Source organism: Pinus tabuliformis, chromosome 2_1 (genome assembly GCF_031772625.1).
Source record: "Pinus tabuliformis cultivar Carrire ecotype Pingquan chromosome 2_1, CPIR1, whole genome shotgun sequence".
Classification (NCBI taxonomy): domain Eukaryota; kingdom Viridiplantae; phylum Streptophyta; class Pinopsida; order Pinales; family Pinaceae; genus Pinus; species Pinus tabuliformis.
The window spans coordinates 539,248,288-539,272,784 of record NC_142299.1 but is presented as its reverse complement, the minus strand read 5'-3'; the positions used below and the strand labels follow the sequence as shown (position 1 = coordinate 539,272,784).

Sequence of the window (24,497 nt, the reverse complement as noted above, 5' to 3'; positions counted from 1 at the left end):
GCTTCCACTGTGGGGAGCTAGGTCATTATGCGACCCAGTGTCCAAGGAAGAAGAGTAAGGGAAAGTCTTTCGAGACTAAGGCAGCGGCAGCACGGGCAGAGAAGGAAGTTTTGACAGACGATGATTGTGCCATGAGTGCATACACACCACTTGAGCAGAAGTGGGGAGACATCGAGTTGTAGTTAGGTGGACTACAAGCGATGAGGGGCAAGATCCCGAGGTACCCAGCCTCTTGGATTAGACCTTGCTATGGGAGCCCCGTCGAGGAGTAGCAGGACTGGCTGAGTGGGTAGAGACGGATGTGGATGGAGCGGCAGAGAGAGCTACAGTGCAGAGATAGTCCCGAGACAGCGCGAAAGCTAACAGGCTGCAGCAGTGCGAGAGGCACAAGAGTGTTGCACCAGTGCAGGAAGGCACATAGAGGTGTGCAACGGTGCGAGATGCAGGGACTTGTAGCGGCACAGAGGTCAGAGAGGGAGCACTTGTCAGCGGTAGATGGAGCTTCAACATCAATGGGTGTCTCTAGCCCAAAAGGGAGGTCAAATTGAGAGATCAGTTACTTACTTCTCAGTAACTGAGTTGCAGTGTAGCAGTGGGCAGCACGATGCAGCATGATGAGAGGAGGTGCAATGCGGATGCAGTACTAGGAGAAAGGACCAGCAGCAGCACAAATGCAAAGGGAGCTATTGTACAGATGCAGCAGTGGCAGTGGCAGAACCATGGGCAGCAGTACAGGATGCAGCTCTGCAGAGGATGTTGGGCAGGAAGCTCTAGCATCAGCACAGGTACCGATGCCGGATGATTAGAGTAATACTCAATGAGGAGTATTGCTAGAGCACAGTCCTCGCTAAGAGGGAGTGTTGATTTGGGGTAGCATCGGATATGCTCTAGCCACAAAATTTGGTGGAGAGGTTGGGGCACATGAGATCTCCAATACCCAAAAAGGGTTTGGGCAGATTCTAAACAGATCAGGAGATATTAAAATAATTAATATTTTTAATGGAGTCCCTAAGTCTAAACTTAGGGAAAATAAAATATTAATGTGTATTAATATGAATCTGTGTTAGAGTGGCCCAAAATACATGGATCAAGCCAGATCTAATCTCAGCCATTGAATAGGGACTTAATCTCGACCGTTGATATATCAACAGGAGAAGTATAAAAGGAGGCTTGAGGGTCACTTGGAGGAGACACCAGAGTGATCAATCATTCTATTCTCTAGAGCGGGGTTTGCTAAGAGAGATAGAATCAGTGATCGGAGAGCAACTGAGGGGCATTGAGTACAGAGAGACAGAGAGGCAGAGATAGTGTCGGGATAACAGCAGAGCAACCAGAGAGAGAGACGCAGGAGCAGCCAGTGCTCACGCAGAGGCAACTAAATGTTGCGCAGAGCACCAGAGGGGCCAGCATAGCTGACGCAGAGGCTCAGAGAGCTGACGCAGGGCCTCTTGGGGCTGACGCAAGGCCAGCACTGGGCTAGGAGAGGCTAACGCAGTTCAGATTGGGCAGACGCTGGGGTTTTTGGGGCAGATTGGTGTTGAGTAGCTGTTGGAAGGATTATCCGGGGTTTCGGCCAGTAGATTTGTCAAAAAATGAGAGGTATTACTACCAAGGAAATTCTCTGTTGGGTAGGCCAGTTTCAGCACCCAGATTGTACTTTGATATTACTTAATAAGAAAACCCTCAGATAGCTGCACCGATTTTCCCACATTGGGTTTTTCCGGGGACATTAGTCCAAAAATAATGGTATCATATGGTGTGTTTGTTCTTGTTTCTTTTAGTTGCTGATCTGTAATATGTTAAGCATGCTCTAATGTTTATTTTCAGTATTTACATTGTAAATAACTTGTTAACGAAAATAACAAGTAGGTAGGAACAAATCAGATAAAGTACATGGAGGGTTTCTAACTAAGTAAACTTAGAAACTTCAACATACATAGGGGGTTTCACCTCTCGTGTCTCTCAAGGAGGTTTTAGAGGCGGGGTCCATACATTTGAGGGTATGGTGATGCAACAGTGGAGGTGGCAATACCAGTAAGATGCAGGTTGACGCGTACTGTCTCAGCTTTAGATCATGGCATCCAATGGCATGTAGGAGCATGCAACATCGAGAAGTGGTTTGCAGGTGAGCATGTAGATGCATGGCGGTGTGTTGTGGTGCGTGGATTTGCACCATGGAGTGGGAGGAGCGACTTACACCACATCGAGTTTGCTAGTGGAGTGACAGATGCATTGACACATATGGGATGCCATATGGTACATGGTGGTATGACAGTGAGCGTTGGTATCTAATGGTGCACAGAGTTGTGCCTCAGAGTTCAGTGCTATGCAGAGGAGTGCAGGGGTGCGTATTTATGTACAGCAGAGCATGATGATGCACAGCATGTTGTTGGAGTGTTGCCACCGGAGAGATCTCCTGATGAAGGCATCAAGCACACCATTGGGTTTGGCACACCCAGATTTGGAGAGCAAGTTGATCTTGAGCTTCCATTTATCACTCTCCAGCATTGCACACCGACACGGGGGGCTTGCCTATTGCCTTTTGATGCTCTCATCACAAGCAACAAGACCCAGGAAATTCATCTAAAACAATTAGATAGGACACGGTGCATCAGGAGAGGGGCTTTTCAGCCATGGCATATGGTCAGGGTGTGAGTTGGCAGGTGCAGGCTTGGGGATGGTCCAATTTGCTGCAAGGGTAGCACGTGCTCCACCCTTGAGCCCACATTTAGGGATATGCATGACACCTGTTGGGCGAGACATTCCGAGATGTCTCAGGAGCATATACAGCGGTTGGTGGACCCATCTTGCAGCCAGATGTTTAGAATCCAGGCAGTTTTGGGCAGCACCTACACGAGGTAGGATAGCAGATCTCGTAGTGTGGCATGGAAAGCACATGGCAGTCTTGCACGCACCAGAATGATTTGGGATGTATGGAGTACATATACTAATTGCATGCAGGGACCTAAGACATGGCATGAGTTGGTGCCAACAGTTGTCAGGACTATGCCAGACGATATGGCTATGGGATCCAGGGATTCAGTTGGATGATTGGTTACTCTATTTTGTGAAGAATAGGATCAGGGTAGAGAGTGACCCAACTCACTTTTGCTTTGACATATGGAGGAGTGCCAAGGTCATAGTCACATGGCAAGATCAATTCTCCTTGTTATTGCTCTCAACCAAGATTGGCAGTAGATGTGCTATGCAACCAGTAGATGTGTTATGCAACCAGTTCACAAAATAGAAGAAAGAGATAAATCAACGACTTCAAAAGTAGCCTCTTCGAGGGGTCAACCTCCTTTACATTACACAAATGAACAATTCTTGGATGATACAAATGAAAAGACCTCTTTTATATATATAGGAGTCTAAGGGGTCACAATATAATCAGAGCCAACATAATAATAATAATGTAAAGGCACAACAATAACAATAGAGGGCTTCTATGTGGCACAATAATAACAATATGGGGACAACATGGGCACAACAATAACAATAAGGGGCTACAACGACAATAATAATAAGGGAATACACTAGTATTATAAGGACCTAACATGCCCCTCGCCTTCAAAAAAGTGGTGTCCTCAATGCTTGAGTAGTTATGGATGCTTCTGTATAAAATTCTCATCTTCCCATGTGGAATCTTCAGCGGGTAAGTTCTTCCACTTCATCAGATACTCTGAAATTGATCGATTTCATAGTTGTCGGATTCTTTTTTCTTCCAATTGTTGTGGTGTCAACCTTGTAGGTTGTGGAAAGCTAGGGGCAACAACACTTCCATATTTATAGTTGTGAGTGGTAGGCTTCCTTGTTGCCATAATTTTGCTTTCAATTTTTCTTGCCAACCTGAATGCCTTCTCCAATGAATCAGGTTCCCAAAGGTGAACCTCATGTTGGATATTATCCTTTAAAGTCCCTATGAACACATCAATCCTATGCTCCTTTGGAATATCTTTTACCCTTATATTCAATTTTTGGAAGTCCTCAATGTGCTCCACCATTGAACCCTTTTATTTGAGATTTATCCATTGGCTAAAAAAAGTGTTGCTTTTTGTATCCTCATAATGTGCTATCATTTCTTCCGTAAAAATTGCCTAAGTGACAAATTGTTTACGAGAGCAAAGCCATCGATACCATACAAACTAATTGGGTTCCAAATATAAAGTTGCAGTGCGTACCTTTTTTGTGTTTTGCACATTATGGAGATCGAAATATTGCTCCATTTGTAGTATCCATGTTACGGGATCCTTGCCATCAAACTTCCTCATATTGATCTTTGGAACATGGTGGGTCTTCAATCCAACGTTAGAGTCTATGAAATCATGACTAACATTTATTTTATTCTCATCATGAGTTTCCTTTACTACCCTTTAGCCATTAATAAGCATATCTTGTAGCAACTTTGTCAAATCTATCTTCAAATCTTCCATGTTGCCTTTAAGTTTTGCTTCTATACCATCCATCTTAACTTCCATACCATCCGTCTTAGCTTCCATTCCATACTTTAAACCATCCATCTTAGCTTCAGTTACTTTTTGAAAGAGCGAAATTTGTTGCATTTGGTTTCGTAATCTTGATATATCATGTTGCATTTCTTCCTCTTATTCATGTGCCATAGTAGAGATTTCAGGTTGCTTACTAGGTGTTTCCATTTTCTTTTTTCTAGCCATCAATGAATGATAATTATGCTTCACAATTCCCTTTGAATCACTTCAAACTAATTTTTCAAACAAAACTTACAAAAATGCAAAAAAAACTACACACCTTTTTTTTCCGCTTTGAATGAGCTCGATCTTGAAATGACTGTAACTCTGTAATTGCGGATCTCCGAGTTTTGAAATTTTGGCCTGTGATAACCCTATGAGTCCTCTTTCCAACCCCGCAAATCTGATCGCAATTGGATTCTCCAAGAAAGGGTTATGCCCAATCTCCCGCGATGACATAATTATAGACTGGTTCAATAGAGCGAACTTGTACGATGTGCCCCATGTCATTGTTTTTTACCTTCGGCTCTAAAAATGATACTGAACAAACTAAAAACCGTCCTCTCTCTGTCACATTTTACGAAATTTTAATCCGATGCTCAGAGAGAAGGTTATGACGATTTTCCCAAGGTGACCTGTTTGAGATCAAATTCGGGAGTCCGCAAAAACCCTAACTTCCTCAGTTCATATCTCCGAAAATATAGCGAGACAAGATCTGAAATTCGGTCACGAGATTCATCACGATTTCGGCTCAAATGGGTTTTAATTTCCGCTTCTGAAGCTTCGTAGAAAAAAGTTATACCGAAAATGCCACGACAACCTGTTTGAAGCAGTGAAACCCTATGATACAAAGCTTTGATACCAATTGTTATGCAACCAGCTCACAAAATAGAAGAAAGAGATAGATCAACGACTTCAAAAGTAGCCTCTTCGAGGGGGCAACTCCTTTATATTACAAAAATGAACAATTCTTGGATGATACAAATGACAAGACCTCCTTGCTATATATAGGAGTCTAAGGGGTCACAATATAATCAAAGCCAACATAACAATAATAATGTAAGGACACAACAATAACAATAAGGGGCTACAATGATAATAATAATAAGGGAAAACACTAGTATTATAGGGACCTAACAAGATGGGTAGAAATTGATATCATGGAGGTGCCAAGGCAAAATGAGCTTGGCCTTCACAGATTTTTCACCATCAGGTTCCATGAGAGGAGGATACAATCTACGTACGACGGGAATTTTGTCATAGCCAGAGTGGCGCAACGTCAGCATGGTGGCACCCTTCTGAGACTAGCGTGGGATTCAGGCATCACAGGATTTCACAGTTCAACTACCCTCAGGGGTGATCTGGTTCCTATAGGGGGAGATCATTCAGATCTTCCATTGGGTTTTAGTGGTTTGTTGTTAGCATGGGGGACTTCACCAGCATGGCGGGATGATCAACAGGAGGAGATCAAGGGGAGCTCATGCGGGCAAGAATTCATCTCCATGAGGGTTGGATTGTATCTTCAAGAGCCTACTCCTAATGTACATGAGATTGTCTACTTGGTAGGGCAGCTTCACGATGAGTTGCTCAAGATTATTTATTATCGTCATGCTCTACTTATTGATAGTATGCAGAGGACTTCTAGTACCTATATCTGGTTGGACAACGAGTGAAGCAAGGTGTGTTTCACATTGATCAAGATGGCTTGGGATCTTGGTCTCAAGGGATTCCTTCATGTCAAGATAGAGCTAAGATTGGGGATGACTCAGTGGTACATTTGGGACCCTAGTATTACTGGTGGATTACAATGGTGATCAGCAGTCAGAGAGGGTACTTGTTCAGGCATTACTTGAGGACAAGCATTTTTTGGCGCGGAGGACTGTCATGTCCCCAATTAAAAAATTTGACAACGAAATTCCCAATATTGCAATTTTTGGAGATTAATATATATTTAGATAAATAAAATTAGGAGAAATAAGTCGTGGAGATATTAAATAAATTTTGGAGAAAAGGCAATGGTTGGGACTTAGGAAAAGAAGAAAAATTAAAGTGAAGATGAGTTGTGGAGATTACCAAAATGGAAATCAACCATGGGAAGAATCAAACCATGGCATCAAAGCATAGTATGAGAGAAATCGAACCATATTATGAGGAAGGGAAAGAAACCATAAAAGGAAGACTAGAGCCTCATTTTGATCATTCTATTTTGGCATTTCAATTCTAATTTGGAGTGTTCGCTTGAGTTGTTAATCCAAGTCAGCCATTGTTGTTTAGCACAGGGATTTTTCCAAGCGAAAAATCCCAACTCTCTTTTGATGAACCTAGAGTGTCACCTTAGGAGAGAAATTTGGAGTTGATTGGAATCATTGGATATTTATTTTCCAAAATTTTGTGAGTCATTTCATCTTTGTAATAGGTGGGACGAATTTTTCAGGAGGACGTAGTAGCAGAAATAGAATTGCTTGGAAGAGGAAATTGTCGGGGAAATTTTCCTAAAGAATTTGCAAGAATTTCGCTTGGAGGAGGACAAATTTCCTTGTGGAGTTTCAGAGCCTAAGACTGTTGCATTTGTGTGGGTCGAATTATTCTTAGGGCCTACGCTGGAGTTTTTCTGGACCATTTTGTTGAGCAGTTGTCAAGCAACTTTGCGCCGAAAATAGCTAGAACCTCACTCTATTATTTCACAAGCTATTTTCTTAGTGATTTCTCAATTATTTGGTGGAGGATTTTGGGTGGAGCCGTTGTAGTTTTTCTAGTGGAACGCAAAGCTAGAAAGTGGGTAAATTCACGTAATTTTGGGTAATTCTAAGAGGTTGGAATTAGCCCAAATTTCTCTGGGTTTTGTTGGTTCGAGGTTTGGGAGCATTGTCCTAATTTTTTAGAATTTTCCAGGCAATATTCGGGCCTCAAATCCTCATTCTTATAGCAGGGCGAATTGTTGGTTTAACTAGGATTTTCACACTATTTTGGGCATTGCGAGTCAACTGGAATTAGCTCAAAAGATTTATGGGTTTTATTCGTTGGGGTGTGAAGAGCCTCTCTCAAACTTTTTAGAATTTTTGGAACATATTTTAGGCCTCAAATACCAGTTTTCCTCCAGCATCAACAACACTAAATTTCTAAGCAAAGCGTACAGCCACTGAGCCATTTCAGCGTGGATTTTTCTTCATTCTCACCTGGGTTTTGCGTACTTGCTTTAGCAAGCCCAGGTGCACACATTCCACTATATTTTGTACTTGGCTTCTCATTGGATATTTAATATAAAGGTTCAACTCTATTATCTCTGCTCAACAGTGTTCTAAATTTGTTGTTCTTGTGGAGATTTCATATTGCATGTTTATTTGTTTGTTGTAGTTGATTCATGTTTTGATATTTCACTATATTTCTCTAGTTAGAATATTACAGATTTTGGTGCAAGTTTATTATAGCATTCCACATTTTCTTCATTGTGTCCATACCTCTGTGATATGTGGGACAATATGGTCCTTAACTCCATCAAGGATAATCCTCTTTGCTTTGGCATTTTCATTCCTGTAGGTTGTTGGTTGTTGTGGATATGTTGGTATGGCAACATTCTCTGCATAATCCTTCAGTCCATACTCATTCAATAGGAATGACATTCTAGTTTTCCATATGCTAAAGTCGGAGACTCCGTCCAACCTATTTTGATCCCTCAAACCTACTGCAACCATCTCTGAAAATCTATGAAACTCAAATAAACTGGAGAATAAACTAAAGAACTCGAACTAGGTTAAAACCCTCAGCTTTTCTCTTCCTGTGCCTTTATAGATTCTCCTTCTACCCTCAGGTTTGCTTGAATACCATGTGAAATTTTAAAATTGTTGTAGTTACTAGTTATTATTCTCCTATGAATTGTAGATTATTTGTCTTCTACAAATTATCTTGCGACGAATATTGAATAAAACACAACTGCAACTTCACAAAAAAATAATTAACCACATGAACTAAGAAAAGTATGCACACATACAAAAATAATGGACACCAATATTTTTGGACAAATGTCCCTAGAAAAACCCCAGTGTGGGTAAATACTAAAACTAGTTCTACAAATGAGTTATTTATTATTCTTCAAAAAATCTATGATGGAGAAAATTACAAAACTGTTTGCCAAAATTTAGCAAACCTCTAGAAAAATATTTTGATCACTTTTGCAAGACGATATCACCTTTGGGAACCAACTTGGCCTCCTCTAAGCAATTAGGCCTCCCTCTGGCTTCTGCTTGGCTCACACTTGTGACCCTCACACTTGTGACCCTCACACTGGAAAACTCGCACTCCTAAGGAACAACTCGGCCTCCCATTAGAAATTCGACCTTCACTGGCAAATTGATCCTTTTGTGCAAATTGATCTTTTCTGCAAATTCTCCTTGCTTTGCAACTTCGACCTCTCTGAGCAATTCGCACTACAACTAGGGTAGATTCGCACCCCTGCCGGAGTTGTTCACACCACTGGAAAATCGGCCTCTCTCTGAAGAAAAATCGATCTCCCGCTATCACTGGAAATCGTTGTGAAGGATCTCTCTCTCGTAATCTCGTCTCCAACTACTATTGATCTCTCTCTGTTGATTCCCTTGTGTTGCCTCTGTGCCCTTGCTATTACTGCAATTTTGTGTCTCGATGTGCTCTCCAAATGCCTATCAATCTCCTCTTATAATTTGTTGATGAATCAACATCCATGATCTAATCTCAATAGATGGCTAAGATCATCTTGATCCCTTCTCATGACTTTTCCGGAAATCTCTAGAAGAAAATCAATTTACCACAATAAATATTGATTAATTAAGCCTTTTCCCTACGTTAGATTTAGGAAAATTAATTAACTAGCTAATTGATTCTAATCAAGTCCTTTTCTTGTGAAACCTTTTCTGGGTATTGGAGAAAATGTGTTTCCTAGAATCATAGTCACAATTTGAGACTAGAACACCTATCCAAGCTACAGAAACTAACAAACAGTGGGGGCTTGTCATGTGTGTGCCAGAGTTACAAGGTTGCACGGATCTTCAACAACCTTGCCTACAAGAGTGCTAACACCTCCCAAGTCTCTTCATTCTTGCAGCCTATGACTACCACCAAAATTTGAGGATCTTTTATAATGGTGAAAGAAGGAAGGCCCACCAAAATACAAAATGAAACATGCACTTCCAAGGGGTTACAAGGATGTCCACACCTGTTTGAAAAGATTGGGGTGGGAGTTTTGGATGCCCTCTTCAGCAATATGAGTCTTGACAACTACATTTGATATCACATCAATAAAACCCATTATCCCCTGTTCTCAATGTGAGATAGGTATCTACTGATCCAAAGTATATATGGGTGTGCAAACTCCACAATGTTTTGGGTCGACCTATTTTCCTATAAGACGAGAGTATTTTCCTAGCTAATGTTGTATCAAGGGATGCCGACAAAGGCTCTTGGCCTATTGGAGTCTCTGAAAACCTTTTCCCCATCTATCATCATTTGCAGACTGTGAAATATATTTTTTGGGAGTGTCAATTTGCCAATAGTTGCTAGGTTTTTCAAAGGATCAATGTTCATTTCCACTCCATGGCAATGTAAATTAGAGTGCTACACTATTTGGAGATTTCCTGTCTTCAGTTCATTCTGCCTTTTCTAGTATCTAGCGATACTTTGAGAATTTTGACTTTACATTCTTTGGAAGATCGAGTGTAAGTCTGTTTTTGACCATGAGGTCATCTCATTGTTTGTACTTTGTACTATGTGGCATGATGAGGTATGCCATCAAGAAAGGGCGAAGGGCACCCTATTAATCAAAGATGCCCAATCTCTGGAACCCAGAGCTTTCTCTGATTTTATCTCAACATTAGTAGCATTAAAAAAGAGGTTAGGATTCCACTTCTTGCTTTACTGTTTGTAAATATTTTTCTGTAAATATAAGATATTTTTTCAAAAAAGGAATCCACCTAAGCAAATACATGTTCTCATCTCTTTTCACCAAAACAGGAATTCACCTAAGCAAAACCATATTGTCGTCTCCTCTCAATGAAGTAGGATAGAATTCCTTCTGTCAGGTGCTACTCAACTCAAGTACCCAACTAAAATTCTAAGTTACCAATTGAAAAAGATAGTCTCTTTATTTTATATGTTGCTTGGAAGTATCTTCTTCCTTGTTTGAAAATTTACCTTCTTCCTTGTGATTTGAATCTTCAAAGTTCATCACCTCAATCCATTGCCATGTTAAAATCTTCCATTCTTGTTTTACACACTATGGACTTTTCATTTCTAGAAAGAGTGTGAAATTTCTAAAGATAACATAACCTTTGAGAATAAGTTTTATTTTTTTCTCTACTAAGGATATTACAATCTTTTTCCCCTCTGTTCTATGTAAGAAATAAATACCTCTGCTATTGTTTGAGAATTCTAGGAATAAGGAAAGCTTATGTGTCCTTCAAATTCGACTCAAATTAAAACTTATGCCCCCCCCCTTTTCTTTCAAGAACAAACAATTTTTGTGATGATTGACCTCAAAAACCTCGGAAAATTTCAGGAATAAAAGATATTTGCCCCTACTATCTGCCCAAAAAAAGAACTTATTTCTTCTGCATTTTGTAAACACTCATGAAAACTTGAACTACAACAAACCATCGATAGAGCTTTTCTGTATATAATTACTTGTGCTCGTCTATGAAAAGATAATGATAAAAATACCTCCAATCTTAGTCCATTTCTTCTGCCCTTTGTTGTGTCAACCTTCAGGGCTATGAAAAGTATGCCTTCAGACAAGTCTAGGTCTATGAGTTCAACTACACATCTTCAGAACATTGCTATTCTCTCTGTCTGCACGGTGCATTGGTCTTGTTACCACCTGAATTGCAAGTCCAATTTTCATTTTCAGAGGCAACTTTTCAACAGCATTGCACCAGCTTATATGAACGTTGGAGCATGAAATGAGCCATTTGAGACTTGAGAGGTGGTGATGAAAATTCAATGTGCTTGCCTTCTGTTTTGCATGTTTAGGAATATTGACATATTTAGAGGCATGTTTTGTTGTTGAATTCACATATTTAGAGGCAAGGTTGCACATGTCACATAGATCCACCATTGGGCATGCCTATTTCTCCATTCGAAGGTGTCTTCAGGATGTCTTCACAACTTTCAAGGCAAAAGTTACATATTTGAAGGCATTGTTCAGTACTTGGGGTCATCTTACATCACGAGGTATTTATACAAATGTGAGGAATGACATGTCATTCTTGTGGTCTTTGGGCATCATCTACAAGGCAACAAAGAGGATCTCAAAGAACACCTTTCATTATTGTTGACATGGGTTACCTAGAAACCCTTTCATAGTGGTCAAAAACTCTTCAAGGAAGGAATTTCCATCATTTTGAAAGACATATGAGGGTTTTCGTGGCATAATCAAGGGTCACGCATAAAAAAGAAGAGGAATTCCCTAGTCAAGAAAATGACACTTGGCATTCACATCACCCATGGCATGAAGGATGGTGATATTTGTGAGGAGTGGTCCATTTAGAACATTCAAAACAGCTCCTTTATGCCCTCTTTCCAAAGAAGAGTGGATATATTTTGATCAAGTGCCTAGATTACCACCGAACCAATGCCAATAAATGTAGAGTGGCTGCAGCATTTCCACATTTTGATCATAATAAATATTCCAATAAATATTGAGGGAGTTGTGTTGATGTCAAGTTTTCCATCTCAAAACCCTAGCCACATTTGACCATTTCTAATGGAGCACTCCACATTAATTTGAGTTCTATTGTTATTTTGGAAATAGGAAACTACTAGATGATCATTCTTGGAGAGCACCCAAGCTCAGAAGGTGATGGATGTGGCAGCAAAGAATAAATCAAGCACTATTTGGTGTACCTTTACACCCTTAATGAGAAGCACCTATCTTGAAAGAGGGTTCAAGACCTTCTTTTGTATTTTAATATTATTATTTCCAGAGGGTTCATGGATCTAAAAATTCCTCAATAATATTTTATTCTAAAATGTTTGAGGAGAAGGCCTATATAGGAAGAGAGCTCTCATTTGCAAGGGCATGGTTTGATGAATGGGATTTCCCCTCTAAGCTTAGTTGAATATCTCTTGGGAGAAAGAGGTTAAAGGTCGAGCTCAATGTAAGGTTTCTCCATTTCTCCTTTCTCTTGCAAGGATGAATAGGGTTTTGCAAGGATCACAATTGGATTTTGCTACTGAAAGAATCTTTATAGAAAGGCATTATTGCTAAAATAAGAGTATGTTAAGGCTGTAGTAAAGTCCTCCTTGACTCTTGATGTAAGAATGGAAAATTGAAGAATTTTGATGCTGTAATTTTCTGGTTATAGCTATTCATTCAATGCCTGAAATCTGTGGTAACTAAGAAAGAAGATTAAATGTGGTATGTTATGGTTCTTTTATCTCATGGTGGAATCAAATTTGAAAATGTGATACGTTGATAGCTGATCATTCAATTAAAGGGTTGTTTTATACAATCTACTTCATCTAGGGTTTCATATGTGGCGATTTATCTATTGTTCATGGTTGCACGTTATTACTTGGTCATAATTTCATGTTTGTGATACTGCATCTTAAATAAGAGCACAATCTGAAAATCTGTTTGGGACTAATTGTAGCACAACAATGCATGTCTTGACTCTTAATTATGTCTTCTCCATCATACTCAAGCCTTCTTGCTCTTTGATCTTAACTCCATCACTCAATGGATAGACACTAGTTTTGATAATCCACCATCTTTTGTTACCTCAATTTAAAAGTACCTCCATTCTCAAAATCTGATTTTTATATCAAGCTTTGCAAGGACAAATTTGTAGTCTTACTAAGGAATCCCCCCCTTATGCCAAAGAAGAGCCAACCTAAAGTGAGGAGGATGACCACTGAGATGACAATGGATAGTCACATCGTGTCCTCAAGTTTCCCTAGTGTTTGTGCTTGGTGATTGGATTTGTCTTTTGTGCTGACCTTAGAGGAAACAAGTCTAAACATGGACCACATTTCTCAATACACTAAATGGTTCTCCTATTTGTGCTCTTTTAAACTCTATGTGGATCTCTTTTGGTTTTCTGTTTAGACTGCACTTCAAGGTTCTTTGACAGCATATTTATTCTTTGTTGGTAGCATGAAAAGAAGTGAAAGCAGAGAACACGAAAAAGGCAGATGAATTGTCTAAGATACATTCCCCGAGTGAAGCACTCACTAAGGAGGTTCATAAATTAAAATGGGGAAAGAGCAGAAAAGAAAAGTGGGAAAAGGGCAATTCAGGAAGAATTGAAAAAGAAAGATGAAGAAATCAAAAGATTGCAAAAGCATAATCAATACCTTCTTAACAATGTTAATAATATGAAAATGCATCATCTACAAGAATCTGAATCAAATAATAAGGATGAAGATACTGCCAAAATGGTTGAAGAGAAAACTACCAAGAGACTTGAAGAAGAAATTTTCAAAAAGCTTGAAGCAGCCCTTAACAACACTAATGAGACAAAATCAAAAATGCAATCTAGAAAGAGTTTGATAGATGGTGTTACATTGCAACTTCAAACAGAGAAAGAAGAAAAAAATTCAAGAAGGTTGCCAGAAGATAGTTAAAGAAGTTGAGCTCCAACATGAGGATGTACATGTCAAATAAGTTGGTATTATCTCATAGGCAAGAGTAATTAAAGACCAAGCAAAGAGGATAGAGGATGCCATCGTCTCTGAAACAGATGGTGGATGACATGGGTGTGCACAATGAACGAAAACTATCAAAGGTGAAACCATAGCGGCACCCTCATTTCCAAGAAATACAAAAAAATTGGCATCGACATCACCAGGGAAGAAGACCAAATAATCAGCAATATTCATCAAATAGGGCATCATAAAACCATTATTCAAATGGATATTATCAAATACCACCAACTACAACAAATTGGAGAAGTCACAACAACAACACAAGGAATTAAAAGAGAGGAAATTATGCAACAACCAGCTATCAAGGATTACAATCAAAATAAATTGAATTTGGATGGATAGATAAGCATTAACGGCAAAAAAGAGCTTGAATATAAAGAAATCACATTACTTTGTTTCAGCTCATGGAAAACCCTTAATTTAAATTACAAAGCTTTGAGAACAAATATTTTCCAAGGAGGGTATTGTGATATGACCCCACAAGGGGCATATATGGTGTAAATGTAAATGCAATAGGTGTTAGTTTTTTGTAGCATCGGATGTGTTCTAACCACGAAATTTTGTGGAGAGTCTAAAATACATGAGATCTCCAAAACCCAAAAATCGTTTCTGGAAATTCCGCCTAGAAATGACTTAATTAGATTATTAACCAATTTTAAAATATTTCCTAAGTCTAAACTTATGGAATATGGTTAATTAATCAGTATCAATTAAGTCAAGGCAAGAATCATCTAGAAACTCACACGAATCGATCCAGAGATGATCATGGCCATCGATTATGTTTTAATCTTGGAAGGATTCCAAATCTAGTGAGTGCATTTGCAGAGAGGCAAAAGAGCCACAGAGAGGCTGACATTGGAGCAACGCAGTAGCCTCTAGAGGCAAAGTCGATTTGTTAGGAGAGATTGACGTTTTCAGTTCCAAAGGTCAAGAAGGAGTCCCAGAGTGCTAGAGAAGCATCTTTATGGTTAGCAAAAGGCAGAACAACTTCATCAGATTCCGGTCTGAGGCTAGATGTCCAACCACCTATGCAGAGCACCGCAGAGGCTCAGAGGGCCGAAATTCTGAAGGCAAGTTGTGCCGAGAGATTACCTGTGGGATGAGGAAAATTCCTCTCCAAATTTTTGCCCGTATTTTCTCTGGAGGATTGCCAGTATTCGGCATCCAAATTCTACTCAGATTATTTCACTGCTACTTAATTATAAAACCCTCAGTTGTTGCACCGGTTTTCCCAAGTTGTGTTTCTATGGGTACTTTTGTCCAAAAATAATTGTGTTATTTTTATGTGTGTGTGCTAACATTCCTTCCAACATTTATTTTTCCGCAATTTTAATTGTGTAGATTGCAGTGTGATTTATTCAGTATTTGTTGTAGCAAACAATAAATAAATTGTTAAATTAAATTAACAATTAGGAGAATAATTTTCAGTTGTTGCAATAGGATTCCAGTTTGGAATTTTCACATGGTATCGAAGCGCAGTTGATCAGCCGGAGAGCTCAGAGGCAAAGAAAGAAGGAATTTTGTTGTTCAGTGTGAGCAGCAGATCGAAATTCCCAGGGGCAGCACAGTCACTTTTCCAAGAGGTCGAGTTACTTGAGGAGATTCGATTTTTCAGAGTAAGGGGAAGAAAAATTCGATCTCTCTAAATCAAGTGATTCCAGAGGCAGAGGGAGCAACTCAGTATTTTCGTGGAGTAGATCCTAACTGGACGTAGTGGTTTTTTCAGTAGTTTGCTAGAGTAGAGCCAGCGTCAGATGGAAGGAAGAAGAGCACACACTGAGGGAAAATTTTCCTCAGGGAACTTCTAGTCTCAAGAACTTCAATTTTTCCTTGCAGATCAACAATCGTTGTGAGCAGATCTTCTCACTCTAGAAAGGAAGTGCGAATAGTTGAGCAGAAGGAAAGAGGAGGTTTTCAACATTTTGTTGAGATGGCCACTATTGGGCTTCATGATCAAGACAGGTTGGATGGGGCTTCCAACTATGTCATCTGGGAGGCAAGGATGTCCTTCCTTCTGGATGAGCATGGCCTGAAGATGTATATTAGTGCAGTGGTAACAGTTTCCCACGACGCAGATCAGCTAAAGGAGTACAAAAAGGAGATGGCACGGGTGAAACGTTTGATCCTAGATGGGGTCTAGGATCATGTGGTTTCACACGTAGCTAGCAAAGATACTGCCAAAGAAATATGTGTTAAAATTGGCACCTAGGGCCAAACTCCACATGGGTCATCTTATTTATGAGAGTTGATATTTTTCTTGGATTCCTTTCTCCGAGAGGTGTAGGATTTGATCTAAAAATCATCTTATTCTGACATGTACAAATGAAGTTATGAATTTATTTTTTATTATGGTCAAATTGTCAAGGTCAGCCAACAAACTTATGTAGGCTTAGAAGCCCAACAGTCACATCTATTCATCCTCAACGTTGCATATAATAGAAGGTGACTCAGCCTCATTTGGACACACTCATCTTCACACTTCTCTCTCTCTCTCCTCATTGATTGGGTACGGATTTCTGGGCCTCTCTCTCTCCACACGTCCGAAATTTCAGGAGGCCGAAATTTCAGGAGACCGAATTTCTGGACAGTTTGACCAAGCGTTGACCAGCATGCGTTGACCTCCTTTGATTGTGTTTTTGTGAAGGCTATCTCTATTTGGGCAGGCCGCATTTATGGGCACAAAAATCAAGGCTAAATGTTGATTGTTTACCAGTGTTGACTGCAGCTAGGGCTGACCGCAGGTGGGTTGTTTGACCAGACTTTGACTGGGCTGAATTTGACTGTTTTGAGGGTTGTTTTATCTTGCTGTTTGGAGGCCGAAGTTGACTGAAGTTGATCGATTTGCTGAGGGTCAAATCTGCCCTGTTGACCAGCATTGACTTTTCTAGTTAGGGCTCTTTTGTTGCTGTTATAGATTCTCAGATTTGTAAATTGTACTCTCTCTCTACTGAACTATTGAAGACTAAAAGAAGATTTGATCAAGGGTTTCCCCACATTGGGGTTTGTCCCTGGCTGGTGCCACATCTTATGTCCTCTTGTCTTGGCTTGTCTTCTATTGTTTATGTTTATGTTCTATCTGCATTTTACTATCATGTTGATGTGATCGCTAATCTGAATATTGATACTGGGTTGATAAAGAGATTGAAGTAAAATCGCTCTAAATGCCATTGTTGCCTAAAATTAACAATGTGGGATGTCCTCTCTATGTTGTACCAGGGTACTTCCGAGCAGCTGAAGATGTACCTAGAAGAGAAGCTGAGGTGTGTACAGACGCAAAAGGGGGAAGACATAGACCCCCTCCTCACCAGGATTCAGGAGATCTGGGACCAACTTGCAATTGTTTGGGCAGCGCCTCAACCCACGTAGCTAGTGCGATTGGCACTCAACAGTGTCTCAAAGGAGTGGTAGGTATTCGTCCAAAGTATTTTAGGCAAAGATACCTTGCCAAGGTGGGACAAGATGTGGACCGATTTGCAACAGGAGGAGTTGAGACGTGCTCTTCTAAAGAGCTCCATCAATGGCAGTAGTAGCAGATCGAAGCAGGTGAAGGAGGAGGAGAATGTGGCCCTCACATCGAATGGTCCCAGTCAGGGACAATGAGAACAGAGGAAGAAGAAGAAGGACCTGTCAAAGGTCAAGTGCTTCAAGTGTGGTGAGCTCGGTCACTACAGTACCCAGTGTCCTCTCAGGAAGAATGACAAGGGGGGGAAGCAGGACCAGCATGCAGCTTCAGCAGAGATCGATAGGCTTCCCTCCAGGCTGGAGGAAGATTTCGCCATGTTTGTTGATATACCACCAAGAGTGAGGTGGGGAGATTTGGTGTTGTAGCCCTAGAGAGCTACAGAGATTGGAAAGGATCCTCGAGGAGTCCACCTCATGAATCAATATCTTGCTATGGGGGCCCACAGTATTCAGTAGTAGGATGGATCAGTGACAGTTGATGCAGTCAAATGCCAAAGTGACAGTTGAAGAGACTAGTAACACTCAGATGTTGGGATGCGCAATGCAGAATTGGCAACAATGCAATTGGCACAGTGCAGAGTCAGCAGCAGCACAGATTCCTCAGTGACAATGTAGATACTAGCAGCAGCCAGAGGCTCGGGTGACAGATGCATTATACTAATCACAGTTGATTCAATATTTTGGATGTTTTTCAGTTGTAGATGTTGCAGTTGCAGAAGAAACATATGAGAGGGAGTTCTAGTGCAGATGCAGTGATGGCAGTGGGGTCAGCAGCAGCACAAATACAACATATATCAGAGTTGCGCAGTGGTTGGTGGACAGTATGGCCAGACATCAGTAGCATGACAAGAGATGATGCAAAGACAAGGTGTTGCTACAGGGTGTGCAATAGCACTAGAACACATTCCTCGCTAAGAGGGAGAGTTAGTTTTTTGTAGTATCGGATGTGTTCTCGCCACGAAATTTTGTGGAGAGGCTAGAATACATGAAATCTCCAAAACCTAGAAATCGTTTCTGAAAATTCCGCCTAGAAATGACTTAATTAGATTATTAACCAGTTTTAAAATATTTCCCAAGTCTAAACTTAGCGAATATGGTCAATTAATCAGTATTAATTAAGTCAAGGCAAGAATCATCTAGAAACTCACACAGATTGATCCAAGGATGATCCTAGCTGTCAATTATGTTTTAATCTTAGACGTTGGTGCTCCAACAGAGAATTATAAGAGGAGGTCGATGTGGTGATGGAGAATACACTTGAGCAGTCTGATTTTATGAGCAGATTGATTTCCAAAGTAGCAGCAGTCAGTTGCCGAAGAGAGAGCTAGTGAGATCGAAGCAGTGAGAGAGGGGCAGAGACAGTGAAGTCAAAGGAAGGATTCCAAATCTAATGGGTGCATTTGCAGAGAGGCAGAAGAGCCACAGAGAGGCTGACACTGGGGCAGCGCAGTAGCCTCTAGAGGCAAAGTCGATTTGTTGGGAGAGATTGGCGCTTTCAATTCCAGAGGTCATGATGGAGTCCCAGAGTACCAGAGAAGCATCTCTCTAGTCAACAGAAGGAAGAACGACTTCATCAGAGTCCAATCCAAGGCTAGAAGTCCAGCTAGTTAGGCAGAGCAGCACAGAGGCTCAAAGGGCCAAAATTCTGAAGACAAGTTGTGCCGGGAGATTGCCTGTGTGGTGAGGAAAATTCCTCTCCAGATTTTTGCCAGTATTTTCTCTACAAGATTGCCAGTATTTGGCATCCAGATTGTTCTCAGATTATTTCATTGTTGCTTAATAATAAAACCCTCAGCTGCTGCACTGATTTTCCCGAGTTGGGTTTTCCGGGGACTTTTGTCCAAAAATAACTGTTATTTTTATGTGTGTGTGCTAGCATTTCTTCCAATGTTTATTCTTGCTATGTGTGTGTAGATTGCAGTGTGATTTATTCAGTTTTTGTTGTAGCAAACAGTAAATAAATTGTTACATTAAATTAACAATTAGGAGAATAATTTCCAGTTGTTGCAATAGGATTCCAGTTTGGAATTTTCACAATAGGGGTCAGCCTCATAAAGGACCCACGTGTCCAATGAATGAGAATAGGTATGTATATAGAAATCAATATTGCCATAATGAGACACATGAACATGTGATTTAGATGTATGAATATTAGGGTATTTCAAAAGAGTTCTCAGAGGTTCTCCTTTTTGATAAGGAGGAGTTACTGTGCAACTAATCTCTACTATCTTTTTTGGAGTTGTGCCGCATGATCACATTGTGTGTACTCTAGTTTACTATGATATCTTGAGCATTTGATACCTACCCACTTTGAACTTCATGCAAGATTTCATGTAAGATTTCTCGAGGTCAATTCCATATGCTAGCTACCTTTGCTGCTGCTTCAATGCATGTCCCTTTCCCAGTCAAAGGTTGTAATCAGCATCAACAAATTTGCACCCAGGATCATTCGCAAATGCAGAGAAGTGCTCGAGAGTTTGCCCACGAGATGCGAGATGTTCCTTGATAACCAAAAATTTAAAAAGAAAAAAGAAGAAGCAAAAAAGGGGAGGGGAGGAATCTCTTTTATCGTAATGATTAAAGTATTATCATATATAGAGTCCATGATTTCAAATATTTCAAATAAACATAGCTGCTCATATCACAATGGTTTAACGAAATTGATTACAAATCTAACACCTGTTGTTATTGCGAGGTCAACACTCCCAGAGAAACTGGGAATGCCACCATCACAGAGGAAGTTCCGCAAATCCTGTCGTGGTACACAGGGTGCGGCCCCCAACACGTTGGGGTGCATCATCCTGCACCTGGTTGCGGGACCAATGCGCCATCCCCGAGCGGGTGTGTTCACCCTAGACCATCCTCGCTACTTCGAAGAGTACTGTTGTGATAAGTGCCTAATGGATGCTATATACAAAACTGCGACCAGAATTTTATCACATATTCTACACTAACAAATTAATTTAAGGCGGTATCTTAAAGCTTCTCTTAGAACTCAATATCAATTACATGAAGGTATGGATCCTTAACCAATCAGACCAGAGCATACGACATCTAATGGACTCTTTTAACAGAATTCTCCGCTAACTCTGGTATAATCTTATTTTGTTTATCTTAATTTTACTCTGAGTGCTTGGATATGCACGTTTCTGAGCCCACCAAATGGCCTCAGCAAAAGCACATAAATGGTTCAAAAGAGGGCATGTTCAAATCCAACTTACCGATGGCCCACTGCAACATACTATCGAGAGAATGGAATGGATCTTCCAATGCAGACATCTGTTCCGTCATTTCCATTTCTTTCTCCAGAGCTTCCCCGTCATTGGCGGTCACCCACGTAATTCGCCCGTTGAAAGACCGATTATTCTTGCCAGCATTCACCAAATTGCAAAGTCCCGTTAAAATTAGAATGGTTCCCAGCATCATCGCCATTTTTATCATGCATGTTCCTGATGATCTACGTTCTATTTGATTCATCCGTTCCATCCCATAAAGTTGCAGGGTGAAACGATGCATTAGAGTATGCGAGTTCGAATCCTCTGGACACCACTCGAACCTCCTCTCATAAAATACTTACTAAGAATCCAAACGTTAATTTAACCGATGCAATTAAACAAATTTTGTTTAATTAATTCCTACTACTGCGTACAATATTTAATGTTCAGTTTGACAAATTTAATTTTCCTTTGATTCAGGGATCATTTTTATTCCCAACAATAATAATATTAATTTTTTAGAATTTATTAAGATAGGTTAGGTACTTACCCTAAATATGTAAGCCTTTTCAGGTTGGAAAAAAAATAAAATTAAAATCATTGTAAAGTGATTTATAATGATATGCTTAATGTTATAAAGTATTAAAATTAATGATATAACTATTTTTACCCGGATGCGGGTGTAATAACTGCGTGTTAATCGCAATGCATGCGACAGAGGTAGCTATCCATACACTTGGACGGATCCAGCAGTTTACGGTAAGTGATATCAAGGCTCTGGTCAGTGCATTTATGGTTCATTCGACTCGAGATCTTCAGGCAAGGGATTTAATCATGGCGTGCTTTAATCACGGCTCATTCGATACGAGTTTTTCAGACATCTGCAATCTGGTTTTCCTCTGCTCGTTATGCCTTCAGCACCCCTGCGCAGCTCAGGGTGTATGGAAGCCCCTCTGGCTTCTTAACCTGTTTCACTCTGCCTGTGTCTGGTCTATTGATTTGGTCTTCTCCGCCTGTGTCTGGTTTATTGATTTGGTCTTCTCCGCCTGTGTCTGGTTTATTGATTTGGTCTTCTCCGCCTGTGTCTGGTTTATTGATTTGGTCTTCTCCGCCTGTGTCTGGTTTATTGATTTGGTCTTCTCAGCCAGTGTCTGGTCCACTCACTGGGTTCATTCTGCCTGTGCCTGGTTTCTTAACCTGGTCTACTCCATCTGTGGCGAGTCTAGCAATTGGGTTTATCACGCAGGTGTCTGGTCCTTTAACTGGGTCCATTCAGCCTGTGTCTGGTTGCCTTACCCCCAGCTTCGGTCTCCCTACTCACCCAAGCTGCCTGCGCACCCTGTAATGGCCCGTCGACGCGGCGTCCCCGGCGTGGAAGTAATTCAGGTACTCGTGGGGTTTCTCGGGGTCGTGGTGGCTCTGCCCCTCAACGCATCACTCCTTTAGCCTCTGCCTCTCCATCCTCTCCGCCCTCTGATCATTCTCGGCCCTCTCTGAATAGCTCCTTTCAAACTACCCAGTTCAAGTTCAGAAGTAGGCTCAATAAGCCTCTAATCTCAACCACTATTACTGTTATCTTCTCAGAGGAGGAAGATGAGCTTACAAGCTCGGATGAAACCTCCAGGGCTCAGTCTCAGTCTCAGAATTCAAGTGACTTTCAGGGTGACATGGCTGGAGTTGTTCTCAATGACACTTCCGTGCAGCACGAGGATGGCCTTCAGGAAGACCCTCAGCCCCAGCCAGCTTCACCACAAGAGCAAATTCTTGCTTGTGAACCAGCGCGCCTCTCTGGAAGCGTTCTGAATCTTGTTCTTCCTCCAGAAGGCAGTATGATGGAAGCTGAAGACAATGTAATGGTGACCTGGATTGGCTCCCCCAACCAGGCAAACGTGGACGCGACAGGCTCTCCTCCGCAGGTTTAAAGACTTCTGGCACTAGTGTCATGACAACAATTCCTCTTCTGATTTCTGGTACTTGTGTTAAGCTCCCATGGTTCATTATGTGCATGTCTCCGACTTCTTTTGATATCAGCATGAAACACTACAGTGTTCAGGTCAAAATTCTGGTTTTGAATCTTTTTGTAATAGCAGTTTTAAAGGATAGCATTTTTGTAAGTGATCAGCTACCTATGAAGCTTCGATCACCTATAGTACAGTTTAGTTTTTGGTCTCTCAAGCTCACTACAATTCTCGCTTCTAAAACTCTCATTTTTGTAAAAGGAATGCAGCTTGCTACCTGCAATAGTCTTTTTGGCGATGGGCAAGCTACGGCCCCCTCAGAGGTTTAATCCTCTCTGTAAATATTTTTTCTTTTTATCTTTTTAATAGAATAGTCTTTATCCAAAAAAAAAGGTATAACTATTTTTAATTGTTTTTATATTAGTCTAGTTTTATTTTAATTTTATATTTAGTATACATTTATAAAGATCAAATTTCTTAAGATGCAACAAAAAAATTAGTGTAAAATTTGAGGAAAAGTTTGTATCTGGAAAGCTTTGATCTTTCTCAAGACTTAATAGATTCGGAGTTAAGATAGATCTAAGTTCATTATATATATATATATATATATATATATATATATATATATATATATATATATATATATACACATATACATATACATATACATATACATATACATATAAGAAAGGAAAAACCAACACACTTTGTATTAATAAAAAGTTGTTTACATTTGTTTATATAGTTCAAACCTCAGACATATATAGCATCTAGACCATATAGAAATAGATATCATATTAAACCAGATTCCAAAAATTTGTCCATGTAACTATAACACAAATACATAAATACAAAAATAGCATGTCAAAGTGTTTAACTTCATCGAAACATAAATGCCTATAGATTAGTGCCAAATTATAGTAATCATCAGTTAAATTGTATCCTTGACCCTTTGAAGTGTACCATTACTAAATGTTGTGAAGTTTATCTCTCCTAGTGAATATTTGTGTCCATTCTTTGAGAATGTGTTAGAAATATTATTTGATTCCTTGCATATATGTGTAGATGTCACCCATCTAAATAGTTTAATCAGAGAGCTACTCATCCAATTGTAAGCATTTGGCGATTGAAAGTGGACCTTTTATTTGCCTAGTCAATAGCAACTTTTGAATCCCCGTACACATCTAATGTCTCCAAAGATAACCATTTCCACAGAACCCTCCCCCCCCCACCCCCCCCAACCCCAAAGTGAAACAATCGCATCCCTGTTAATTTGGCAACTTAATGACAAATTCCAACCATGCGCCTAGATTCCTCTTTTTGACAGACAAATTTTGACTATTGAAGTGCTTAGTTTAGACAAGGGAAAGTGTATTTTTGAATTAAAATCCCACATGTGCATATTTGATTAGGTTGACCCTAAAGCAAATTGGACACCCTTGGAAGGTTATAAATACAAGTGACCTCAACATCATTTGGACAAACGTCATGGATCATTCTTCTATTCTCTTTCTTGTTTTTGGCTCACACAAGTCTGAGGAAAGTTCACGGAGGAATGGGTTCATACAAGGTGAAATTGCAGGGTTTGAAGATATCATCTTTGTTTTAGGGTTTTAGGTCTCAGCCGCAAGCATGTCACGAAGAAATCTCAGCTACAGTCGCACATTGCTTGTTTCATATGTGTGACTTAATACTTTTAGTCG

The 24,497-nt window shown here is 40.2% G+C and overlaps 1 protein-coding gene across 1 annotated transcript in view; it reads right to left on the bottom strand.

Annotated features, from left to right (window-relative positions):
- Positions 1-21,207, bottom strand: part of LOC149201411 (uncharacterized) — a 408,568-nt gene extending 387,361 nt beyond the window's left edge. Inside the window, exon 1 of the mRNA XM_089402942.1 lies at positions 20,843-21,207. Coding sequence (XP_089259068.1) covers positions 20,843-21,137 — 295 coding nt within the window. The 5' untranslated portion in view covers positions 21,138-21,207. The remainder of the gene's footprint in view (positions 1-20,842) is intronic.
- Positions 21,208-24,497: the final 3,290 nt, after the last annotated feature.